The sequence below is a fragment of the Theropithecus gelada genome, chromosome 3 (genome assembly GCF_003255815.1).
Source record: "Theropithecus gelada isolate Dixy chromosome 3, Tgel_1.0, whole genome shotgun sequence".
Taxonomy (NCBI): domain Eukaryota; kingdom Metazoa; phylum Chordata; class Mammalia; order Primates; family Cercopithecidae; genus Theropithecus; species Theropithecus gelada.
The window spans coordinates 30,341,584-30,353,233 of NC_037670.1; the positions used below are offsets into that span (position 1 = coordinate 30,341,584).

An 11,650-nucleotide genomic window follows, 5' to 3' on the forward strand; every position below is an offset into this window, starting at 1 on the left:
TTCAAGACTGGTCTGACCAACATGGTGAAACCCCATCTCTACTAAAAATACAAAAAAATTAGCTGGGCATGGTGGCGGGTGTCTGTAATCCCAGCGACTTGGGAGGCTGAGGCAGGAGAATTGCTTGAAAACTGGAAGGTGGAGGTTGCAGTGAGCTGAGATTGCACCACTGCACTCTAGCCTGGGCAATAAGAGCAAAACTCCATCTCAAAAAAAAAAAAAAAATTAATCCTAGCACATCATCACTTTGAGTGTCGCCTCTCTCTCCTTTTCCCTACTTTCTTTTTCTGGAATACTGATCAAATGTGTATTCAACCATCATTCCGTCCTCCATGTCTTATGACTTTTCTTCCATGTTTTCCATATGTTTACCTGTTTTGTTTCATTCTGGATAATTTCTCCAGCTTTTTTTTTTTTTTCACCTCACTGTTTCTCTCTTCAGCTATATCTAATCTGCTCTTCAACCTACCCATCAGGCTTTTCATGTCAATGAATATATTTTTCATGTGAGTAAATACATTTGATTCTTTTATAAATACAACTGTTTTTTTCTTGATAGCCTTTTGTTCCTTTCTCATGTTTTAGATTCTTTCTTAAATTTCTTTTTAGATTCCCTCTTTTTTTTTTTTTTTTTTTGAGGTAGGGTCTTGCTCTGTTGCCCAGGCTGGAGTGCAGGGGCACAATCTCAGCTCACTGCAACCTCTGCCTCCTGGGTTCAAGCGATTCTCATGTCTCAGCCTCCCAAGTAGCTGGGATTACAGGCACCCACCACCACGCCCAGCTAATTTTTGTATTTTTAGTAGAGACAGGGCTTCGCCATGTTGGCCAGGCTGGTCTTGAACTCCTGACCTCAGGTGACCCACCTACCTTGGCCTCCCAAAGTGCTGGGATTACAGGCATGAGCCACCATGGCCAGCCCTAGATTTTCTCTTTTATTACTTAAGAACTATGTCATCGCTGCTGACTACTTCTCATATAATGTAATTTTGAATTGTGTGATCATAATCAGCAACATTTCATCTATAGGAATCTATAGATGGGCCTATATTGATGATGTTCCCATGCAGGCAGTATCTATGTGTTTGCTTTTACCAGGTATCATGGGCCAACTTTATTAGTGTCTCAGTTTGGGTTTCCCAGTAAAGGTAATATGAATTCAAAACCTAGACTCCCCAAAAGGCAGAATTTTGGTTACACTGTCTCAAGAGACATTATTTTTTTTCTCCAATCCTGAACCAAGGCTATGACAAGTTTCTTTGTCATCTTTCTTTACAAGAAGGCTGATTTGTTTCACATCCACCTTTTAATGAAGGTTTAGGCTTTCAAGGTCCTGGCTTTATATAGAGGTCTTTATTCTAACCCCTCACTTTACAGTGGTCTCATGCCTTATCACCTGCGCTCAGGCACCTGTTAAATCTGCATTGTCAAGACCATCAGCAACTCCAACGTAGTCATAGGGTTTGCACCAGCTATCATCCCTAGTTCTCTATTCTCTTTTCATTTTTGTTTCCTGGATATTTCTTATATTTAACCACTCACTTATGCATGAAAAGATGTTTCTTATATTTTATTCAGCGTTTCTAGGTGTTCTGTTGGGGAAATAGTTTCAGAACACCAATTTCCAGAAACAAATTACAGACCCAATTCTATAATCAGTTCTTTGGGGCTAGATGGTATTATCTTTAAACAGGACAAGGAATGGACATTACTTATATAAGTCCTGGGAAAGATTTGGCTCTGGTAAATGAAGAGATAAACATGACAGAAGTGCCTCTGCTTTAAACTACATGTAATTTATTTTGTTTTCTTCCCTTAGTATTAGAAAGGCTACCTGGATTCAAATCCCCAAAAGTGATGGTCTTTGCCTCAGTTTCTTGAACTTTTTATACAAGCATCTCCTTTATAGCTACAATTGGGAGGATTGAATGACTTTACATGAAGTTCTTTGAACAGTGTCTGGCATAGAGTGTTTTATGTGCTTAATACATTATTTTTAGGGCCAGGCGCAGTGGCTCACTCCTGTAATCCCAGCACTTTGGGAGGCCGGGGCGGGTGGCTCTCTTGAGTCCAGGAGTTCGAGACCAGCCTGGGCAACATAGTGAGACCCTGTCTCTACCAAAAAAATGCCAAAAAAATTAGCTAGGCCTGGTGGCATGTGACTATAGTCCCAACTACTAGGGGGTGCTGAGGTGGGAGGATGGCTTGAGCCCCAGAGGTTGAGGCTGCAGTGAGCCGTGATTGCACTACTGTATACCAGCCTGGGTGACAGAGCGAGACCCTATCTCAAAAGTAAAAAATAAGTTTTTTCTTTTTTCTTGAGACAGGGTCTCACTCTGTCGCCCAGACTGGAGTGCAGTGGCGTGATCTTGGCTCACTGCCACCTCCACCTCCCAGGCTCAAACAATTCTCCTGCCTCCGCCTCCTGAGTAGCTGGGATTACAGGTGCCCACCACCATGCCTGGCTAAATTTTGTATTTTAAGTAGAGACAGGGTTTCACCATATAGGCCAGGCTGTAAAAATTTTTTAAAACCCTAAAAGTATTTTTAACTCACCAACTTTTTTACTCGTGCTGAGGGAAACCAGGAAGTTACTGCCTCTGCTGAGCCGGCGGTGCACATGTGGGCGCCGACTAAAGGGGTGGCAGAATGAGGTACCCCAAGGGGCAAGGGGAAACTCGGAAGACACCAGAATCACTTGGTCAGCTGCCTTTCCAATCCGAGATTCTCTTTCCAGTACTAAAATCTTCGTGACTCTAGGATTTAGGATTTATGTTATTATGAGAAACCATTTCCTTACAGAAGGATACAAATATACCAGCCTCATTAAAATAGTGACAAAGTATCATAAAACTTCAGACCCCCCTCTCCAGCCCCCACCCTTGCTCCCACCTTCTTGGTCCATTGCTCAGCTTCAGTGACAGTATGGATTTTTTTTTTTTTTTTTTTTTTTTACAGGATCTCACTCTGTTGCCCAGGCTGAAGTGCAGTGGCATGATCTCGGCTCACTGCAAACTTCACCTCCTGGGTTCAAGCGATTCTCCTGCCTCAGTCTCCTGAGTAGCTGGGACTACAGGAGCATGCCACTATGCCCAGCTAATTTTTGTATTTTTAGTAGAGATGGGGTTTCACCATTTTGGCCAGGCTGGTCTCGAACTCCTGAATTCAAATGATCCACCCGCCTCGGCCTCCCAAAGTGTTGGGATTACAGGCATGAGCCACAGTGCCCGGCCATCAGTATGGATATTTAAAACCTGATAGGTACTGGGTTCAAATCCTGCATCTAAATTTTATTAGCAGTTGTGGAGCTGGGGAGAGCAGTAGGCAAGTCAGGCAATAGGGGTGGGTAACAAGGGAGCAATTGTTCTCTCACGGTATGCTACCCTCAGAGTGGTGCCTCACTGAGAATTTTAAAGATATCAAGCCAACAGGATGGCTGTGAAGATCAGTGACCTCCAAATGTTTTAACTCATGAACTCATCTATGTAACAAACCTTCCCATGTACCCCCACACCTAAAATAAAAGTTTTAAAAAATAATTATTATTACTGGCAGAAAAAAATTATAAAAAACATCATGAACAGAAACATTTTGATAACACATCTCCAATATATGCACACTTATTTATAAATCACATGTTCTGTCAATTTATATGTTAATTATAAGCAAAACTTAACTCCTTTTTTTGTTAAGATGGAAAAGCCAATAGGCAAGAACAGAAGTTGTGACATTTTTCTCCTACCCCACTGGACCACTTTGTGAGTGCACCCACTTGGGAAGGATGGTGATTTGAAATGATGCTAATAGAAGGGTAGGAAAAGGTCAGTCTATTCAGAAGCACCTGAACTGGCAGCGATCACCGCATGAACGATCAAGAAAGGTTAGGCAAATTGTGGCACCTTTTTTTCTGGTCTTGCTCCTCCCTACCCCAACACTCTTGCAGGCGAAGACCCCAGCCTGGCCCCATCCCCGTGCTCTGGCCAGCCCTGGTGCTGGAGCCTGCCTCAGCACTGCTCCCTAGCTGGGCGGTCTTGGGCACGTTTGTTACCCTCTCTGAGGCTGAGTTCCCATCTGCAAATGAGACCGGGCCTGACCTCATAGAGTTGCTATGAGGATGAATCAGATACAAACTGAGCTCAGCTAACTTTTACCCTCTTCCTGTTTCTTCTCTGAAACTGCTGCTAGGCTCCCCTTTCCCATAAAGCACCTGGGAGACCAAAGCCATCAATAACAGGGACCACTTGTGGGCCGAGACTCTTCTCTGCCATAAAAAGAGCTGGCAGAAAACTTTTCAGATGTAGTCACTTTCCATGGAAACAGATGAGCAGATTCAGACACTGGCTATTCATCTCTCTTCTTCTGTGGCCTCTAGACAACTCCTTTGGATACTTGGTTTGTTTTTCTTTAGTTACGAGCTGGCTTTTCACTCCACACATTTTTTAAAGTAAAGATAAATCTTGAATAAAAAGGATGATGTGACTGAGGCATAATACAAGGCAGAGGGAAGGGTGTGTGCATGCGTGTGTTTGCATGGCTGTGCATGCACAGGTGTCTGTATTGGGAGGTGCTGATATGCTGGGGAAATACAGTCCTGGTCTCCCTGGTGATGAGCCCTAGGTAGGGGGTGAAGGGGACACCCAGCCACACTGTGTACCCTTGGATGAACTGATGCATGGGCAGGAGGTCACCCTCCCCTCTGAAATCCAAAAGTGTGGTCCTCAACTCTAGCCACATATTAGAATTGCCCGGGGAGCTTTCAAAAGGAGATCAGTGACTGGCTCTCCCAGGGCCAATTATATCAGAAGTCTTGGGGTGCAGCCTGAATGTCTATATTTTTTTTTTAGTCTCCACAGGAGATGTTATTGTGCTGCCAGGGCTGAGACCCAATGTTTATCTGAAAGCAAATAACAAGGTTCAACCTCTCCAAAATGAACAACTGTGTTCATCAATACCGAGTTCCCACCTTGAGGCCCCAGGTTCAATTGAATTACCATATTTCTATACCCTGGAATTCCTGGCCAATGAAATAAAGAGCTACCAGTCAGGTTTATTTATTGGACTGCAAATGACCTAAGTTTTGGCTGAACTGCATCCCACTAAAATTCATACGTTGGAGTCCTAATCCCTAACACTTCAGACTATGATAGTATTTGGAGATAGGGCCTTTAAACGGGTGACTAGCTTAAAATGAGATCATTTGAAGGAGTCTAGTCCAATATGACTGATGCCCTTGTAAGAAGAGACGGTTAGGACACAGACACACGTGGAGGGAAGACCGTGTGAAGATACAGCAGGGAGATGCCATTTACAAGCCAAGAAGACAGGCCTCAGAAGAAACCAACTCTGCCAAGACCTTGATCTTGAACTTCTAGCCTCCAGAACTGTGATAAAATAAATGTTCCTTGTGTAAGCCACCCAGTCTGTAGTATATTGTTATGCCAGCCCTAGCAAACTAATACAATCTGGTACCAAGTACCACTTAATGCTCACTTGGGTTACCAATGGCAGGGACTGGAACACTGGCCCAGGCGAGGTGGGTGGTGCACACCTGTAATCCCAGCTACTCAGGAGGCTGAGGCAGGAGGAGATCAGTTAAGGCCAGCAGTTTGAGGCTACAGTGCACTACAACTGCACCTGTGAATAGCCACTGCACTCTGGCCTGGGCAGCAGAGCATGACTCTATTAAAAAAAAAACAACACTTCTATTATAGAGTGACCTTTCTTTGAGGTCTGGGGACATTTGGGTACAAGGAAGGCCTTAAAGGCTCCCCTACTCTCCTTGTTTCCCATCCCCTGTCCCTCCTACTTCTCACATTCACCACTATGTGCCCTAGAGCAAAATCAAATGTGGAAACACATGGTTATGTCTACTTTGTCCAAGGCCAGGAGTTCTTGAGGAATTCAAGTGAGACCTAGAACAACTTTCCACCCTTTCCTTCCCTTCCTTCCTCCTCACCTCTACCTATAAGACCGTCAATCACTTTGAACTACTTGGAGAAAAAAAAAGAAACGAAAGAAAAAGAAAAGAAGAGGCCGGGTGAGGTGGCTCACGCCTATAATCCCAGCACATTGGGAGGCCAAGGTGGGTGGATCACCTGAGGTCAGGAGTTCGAGACCAGCCTGGCCAAAATGGTAAAACCTTGTCTCTACTAAAAATACAAAAATGAGCTGGTTGTGGTGGTAGGTGCCCGTAATCCCAGCTACTCGGGAGGCTGAGGCAGGAGAATTGCTTGAACCTGAGAGACAGAGGTTGCAGTGAGTGAGCCAAGATTGCACCACTGCACTCCAGCCTGGGCAACAGAGTGAGACTGCATCTCAAAAAGAAAAAAAAAAAGAAAAAAAGAAAAGGAGACAAAGAAAAGAAGTAGGGAAGAAAGAGAAGACCCAGCTTGCTTTCAGCAGAGAAACAACACAAATTAAAAGCAGACACACACACACACAAAACAGTAAGTACTGAAGGACCATCACAAACGAAATACAAGAGACACACTGAAACACCACTCTTTACGGCAAAAATGTAGAGGATCCCTTGCTCTTTATGGCTGCTACTCAAGTGGGTACCCCTCCCTCCTCTCAGCACTCATCCTCAAGCTCCAGCTCCCTGTCTTGTTCTCTGAACAAAGACGATGGGCATAGCATTATACTTCTGGGGTTTGTTTTGTTTTTCAAGTCAATGATGAATTTAGACGTCTCAAGCCAAATCCTCAATTTGAGAATGCAGTCAAATGAACAGAACTCTATCCCAAAGAGGAAAGTGGACGAAAGCCAAGCACATTTGAGTATGAGATTAAGGATCAGAGGCACTAATTTTGCATGAACTTCTCTTGCCTTCGCTGGGATTCATTTTTAATGCAATGATGATAGCCTTCCAGTGGCCGCTGGCGACATCTCAAAATCTTTGGGGATGAGAGAGGAGGCGGTGTTTGGGGAGCCTGTTTACCAGCAGGCTTGGAGGTGATTAGAACGTCACGAGCATGGATGGGGAGAAGGAGGGGGCCACGATGCTGCCTCTGGCTTATTAAGAGTGAGATCGATGCTGGAATCCCCGAGGGCAAAAAAAATCAATGACCCAGGAAAACTACACCAGCTGACAGCCCCAGGAAAAGGCTCAAGGAAGAGCCGCAAAGAAGAGAAAGGCTTAAGGAACTTTCCAAAACTCTGCACTGTTAATCTCCTTGGGGGAGAGGGGGGCCTATATTGTACAGACAATGGCTGGGACCCCTGACATTCTGGCACTTTCTTTCACATGGATACACCATCCTCCCTCCTTCACAGGGCAGAGGGGTCCCAAGTTTCCTCTATCCTCTGCTAGTTTTTGATGTTCCCCTTATTTAGAAAAACAGGCAAGTATCTGCATTGTCAAACACTGCTCTCTAGCCCTGTTTATTGTGATCAGGCTCTGTGGGGGAGAGTCCACTGTCTCTTTCCAGGCCTCAGCTTCGGTTTCTATGCACTCCTTCAAGTTCATAAAAAGGAACAGGACCGACTGTCCCAAGAACACAAGCGGCAAGCTTTGAGGCCACAGGGGGTTCGCGTCAGCTGAAACACTGAACCGGACAATAAGATGGTCATCTTTGGAGCTTAGGAATTTGCAGAGGGAGGGCGGCTAAAACCCAAGTCAAATGAGCCAACTTGGAAGATGATCTTTCTTTCTCTGTGAGATTTTTCTAATATTTCTCCGACCTCACATGATATGGAATTAAGGTTTAAACTTAAGGGCCTCAGTGGTTTGGGAGGACATTATATTTCTTTTCTTCTCCCCAAAAGGCTTCTGACATGTTCTCCCTAATCTTCAGATCTCTGGAGAGCATCACTGATGAGAGGAAAAATGGGGACTGGCTGTGGGTAGCAATATCACCACCTACTGCTGGCTCAGGGAGTTTGAAACCCTGGAATTCAGGTTCGCATGGAAAGCAGAAGGAAATGCCTTTTATCGTTTATACTATTTAGAATAACATGGATCAAATCATTCGTTTTACTAAGGATATAGCCTCCCTGTTTGATAGGTCAACTCCACTGTATATAACAGTTGCTAGAGACAGACAATTCCAAACTTGGGTGGTAATCTATAGACTGTTACAAGTATTGCAACTGCTTGGGTGGTAATCTATAGACTGTTACAAGTATTGTAACTGCTTCCCTAAAGCAACAGAACTCTTAAGTGTCTATAATCTGTGAAAACAATCTAATGATTGCACTGCAATTTGCCTAAAGCAATATTTGTTCAGTTGCAATGATGTCACACACACAAAAAGGCTTGTCAGTTTTCAATTATTTCCCTAGAATTCAGAGCTAGATGGTGGCTGAACTCAGAACTGCTTTCCATAGCTCAAATAAGCTAATACAGAGCTTTTCTAGCAGCCAAGAAAGTTCTAGTACCAAAAAAAAAAAAAAAAAAAAGAATAGTTAATAGCACTTGAAAAGCCCGATGCATTTCCCCAGAATGCTTACCACAGAGTTCTGATCCTGGGATACTTGATTGTAAGGGCCATGGGTGGCTTGCCAAATAGGCATATCTTGGCTTCCTTTGCTAGGTAGGAATACTGCCTTGATATTACATATTCAAAGCAAAGAACCTCTGACCTAAGGGCTCTCCACTAACAATGACATTCTCTGTAAGTAAACTGGAATCCCAATTCAGCTTCTGGTTTGCTCTTGTTCAATTCGCTATGTACTAGCCTACTGCACAAACAGGACTGAGGAAGGACTCCCTTTACCACCATTATGTTGCAAAAGACTCTGCACTGCAGGACCCGATAGGGACTGACTGTGCAAAGTCTGAACTTGGGAGAGGTTCCCTGGAGAAGGAGGAGTGTGGGGCTCAGAGTTGCTCCCTAAGCTGGCTGAAGGCCTCCAGCCTTGCCAGAGGGAGATCCTGGTCTGTTTCGTCTGCAAGGACTTGTGTTACCGTAAGCAACTGCAGTGCTAACATAAGCATGTGCTCCTAAGTCTATCGTCAACCTAGAAATCCCTTTCACTTTTCACTTTTCACTTTGGGGAGTCACACCTGTAAGCTCAGAACTAGCTGAGATCCGCTGCGAGAACCTGGATCACGATTCCCAAAAAGAAAAGCCTCCTAGTTGATTTGAGAGTAGGAAGTCATTATTTTCTGTGAAGGAAATTGGAATTGGAGAGGGAGGACCCTGGTATACTTTGGCAGAGGCTCCTCTCTGTTATTTAAGTATCTCCTCATCCCTCACTGCTTTCCACCAGACCTCCAGTCCCCGCGGGCTTCCCTTCCTACCTGCCAATGTGGACTCGAGGTCAGGTGTCCCCTGGGCTAGTCTCCTTACATGGGCAAATGGGCTACGCGGGTGGCAAACCCGGTGCAACGCCTGCGACCACAACACGTGTATTTTACAGCGCTGGGCGCAGCACAGGGCTCAGTTTAAGAAGCCTCCAGAGAACCAGCGTGGGTCAGGACCGGGTCCCTAATGCTAGGAAATTGACGAGGTCAACAGCAGGGCGAGAAACTCTAAATACATTACACACCCTTCCTTCTTGGGAGTGGCAGTCCCCTGTCGCCACTTCACTCACAGTCACCTATATGCCAAGGGCTCACACCAGACAAGACAAGTGTCTGTGAGCACGCCTCAACTTTAATCCTGCCTGGCCGTGTCCGCTGGTGCGGCTGCCCCCATTCGAGGGCTCACCTGGGCGCTCCGCGGTGCCGGGGGACGCACAGCCAGGGAGGGCACTCTTACCAGAGAAGTCGCTGAGCGCTGAGATCTCTTTGGAGCAGACGAGGACAGTGCAGTAGAAGAGGCGCAGGAGCTGCCCCGGCGGCTCTACCTGCCGGCGGAGGCCGGGATGCTGCGCGGGCTGGGGCGCCGGCGGCTGGCGTGCAGGTCCCGGCAGGAGCATGGTGCTCGGCGCGGCGGGGCGGGGGCGCAGGCCCGGGACGCGCGGGGGGTCGCAGGGCTAAGGACGGCGTCACATGGCGGGGCGAATCGATGGCCAGCGACTCCGCGGCCCCCCGCCACCTCCCCGCCCAGGCTGCCAGAGCCTCCTCCCCTGAGCGGGCCAGTCCAGGCGCCCCAGCAAAGGGGAGGGGGCGGAGAACTGGGGCGGGGCGAGGATCCCCGAAAAGGATCCGCGTAGTTTCCAAGAGAGGAAATCTCCGCTGCCGCCGTGCGGGAGGAAGCGAGGAGGGCGGTAAGGAAAGCGCAGCCTTCGCGCCCCGGGCGGCTGCCCAGGCCGGTCCCTGGCGCGCTGCCCGCCGCGGAGGGCGCCCCCAGTAGCGCGTCCCCGGCCGCGCACCTTGAGCGCCTTCCACACCCGGGAGACAGCCGGGCACCCGTGGCCCTGCCCGCGCTGGCCCGGTGCCAGCCTCGCCCTGGCGGCAGAAGGAGCGCGGACGGTGCCCGTGACGCACTTTGGAGCCAGCGCCGCGCGTGCAGCTGGGGCGCCCCCGGGGCGGGGCCGATCGGGGGCCGCGGGAAGGTGGGGTTCTGGAGGCTTGGGATCGCACCGCTGCCATCCCCGCCACCCGCCGCGCGCCACGTGCTGTCACCCGGCACATACAGTTATCGCCATTTCACAGTAGAGGAGACTGAGCCCCGGCACCGTGCCCAAGCTCTCGCAGCCAGGACGGCGACGAGCTGGAGGTCTCAAAACCGGTCAGATGGCTCCGGAGCCGGGATCTTTAGCTCCAGCTCGGCTTCCTTTGGGTACTGGTTGTCCGCAGCGCTGGGGGATCTGACACCGGACCGGCGCAAACAGCCGCCTAGCGCTAATAATTGGGCTTTGTTTTAAAGTGGGCCACAGCATCTTTCTGAACCTCTAGACTGTGCGCGGGGTGACCCACGTTTGGACGCCCAGCCAGTGGCCGAGGAGTGGCCTGCGTGGCCCCAACTCAAGGGTATCGAGGACAAGTGCGCGAGGGGCTCTGTGGCTGCTTGCCGGGTGCGGGTACCTGGGGCCCAGGGACCCAAACCCTAGGGACCGCGCGGGGCCGGCGGGAGGGAGGAGGGCGGGCGCTAAGCACACAGTGTTCCCGAACCCCGCGGGAGGGCCTGCCAAGTTCTCAGCGGGCGTGACGCGGAAACGTAGATAATGAGGCCCAGGGCGGGGCCGGACGCACTGTCCGGCGGGCTTCAGAGCTGCGAACGCCCCAGAGTGTGCCGGGAGGCATGGTGAAAGAAAATGCGGCTGAGGGTCCCCGTGAGACCCACTCAGAGGTGGGCCGTAAAGATTCCAGAAGGGTGGATGGCGTTAGATACCACCCAGTACTCCAGCAGGGGCTGGGTCACCGAATTGGGATCTCGGCCCCTTCTTCCAGTCTGGGGAAAGGTGTGTTAAATGCTAAACATGAGTGTTTACCAAGTGAGGCCCAGTCTGTCTGGCATAATGACTTTAAAAATCTACATTAAAATATTAAATAAAAACTCAACCTCCCCAATAACCTCTGAACATATAAATATTAGTGTGCGCTCTCCAGGTTAGGGAAACTGAGGCTGGGAGTGTGGGTAAGGATGCCCAGCACTTAGGAGCCACAGTGTAAGTAATGTTTGTCCAAAACTCGAGTCCCTCCTGTACTTTCCATTCTGTCTGCTCATTCAGCCAGTTTAGATATGAATTGGTTCCAGCGTATGCCGGGTTCTGAGCTAGTGACTGACAGTGTTGGCACAGGGAGGCAGCCATGCTCCGGAGT

General features: G+C 48.4%; 1 protein-coding gene across 4 annotated transcripts in view; it reads right to left on the minus strand.

Moving 5' to 3' along the window:
- EVA1C (eva-1 homolog C) overlaps window positions 1–11,393 on the minus strand; it is a 107,572-nt gene extending 96,179 nt beyond the window's left edge. For 3 of the 4 annotated variants that reach the window (XM_025380788.1, XM_025380787.1, XM_025380790.1), the window contains exon 1: window positions 9,702–10,986. In XM_025380788.1, the coding sequence (XP_025236573.1) occupies window positions 9,702–9,861 (160 nt within the window). In that variant the 5' untranslated portion in view covers window positions 9,862–10,986. Of the gene's footprint in view, window positions 1–9,701 lie in introns of all 4 variants that reach the window. The other variant, XM_025380789.1, reaches the window with a different exon arrangement.
- Window positions 11,394–11,650: the final 257 nt, after the last annotated feature.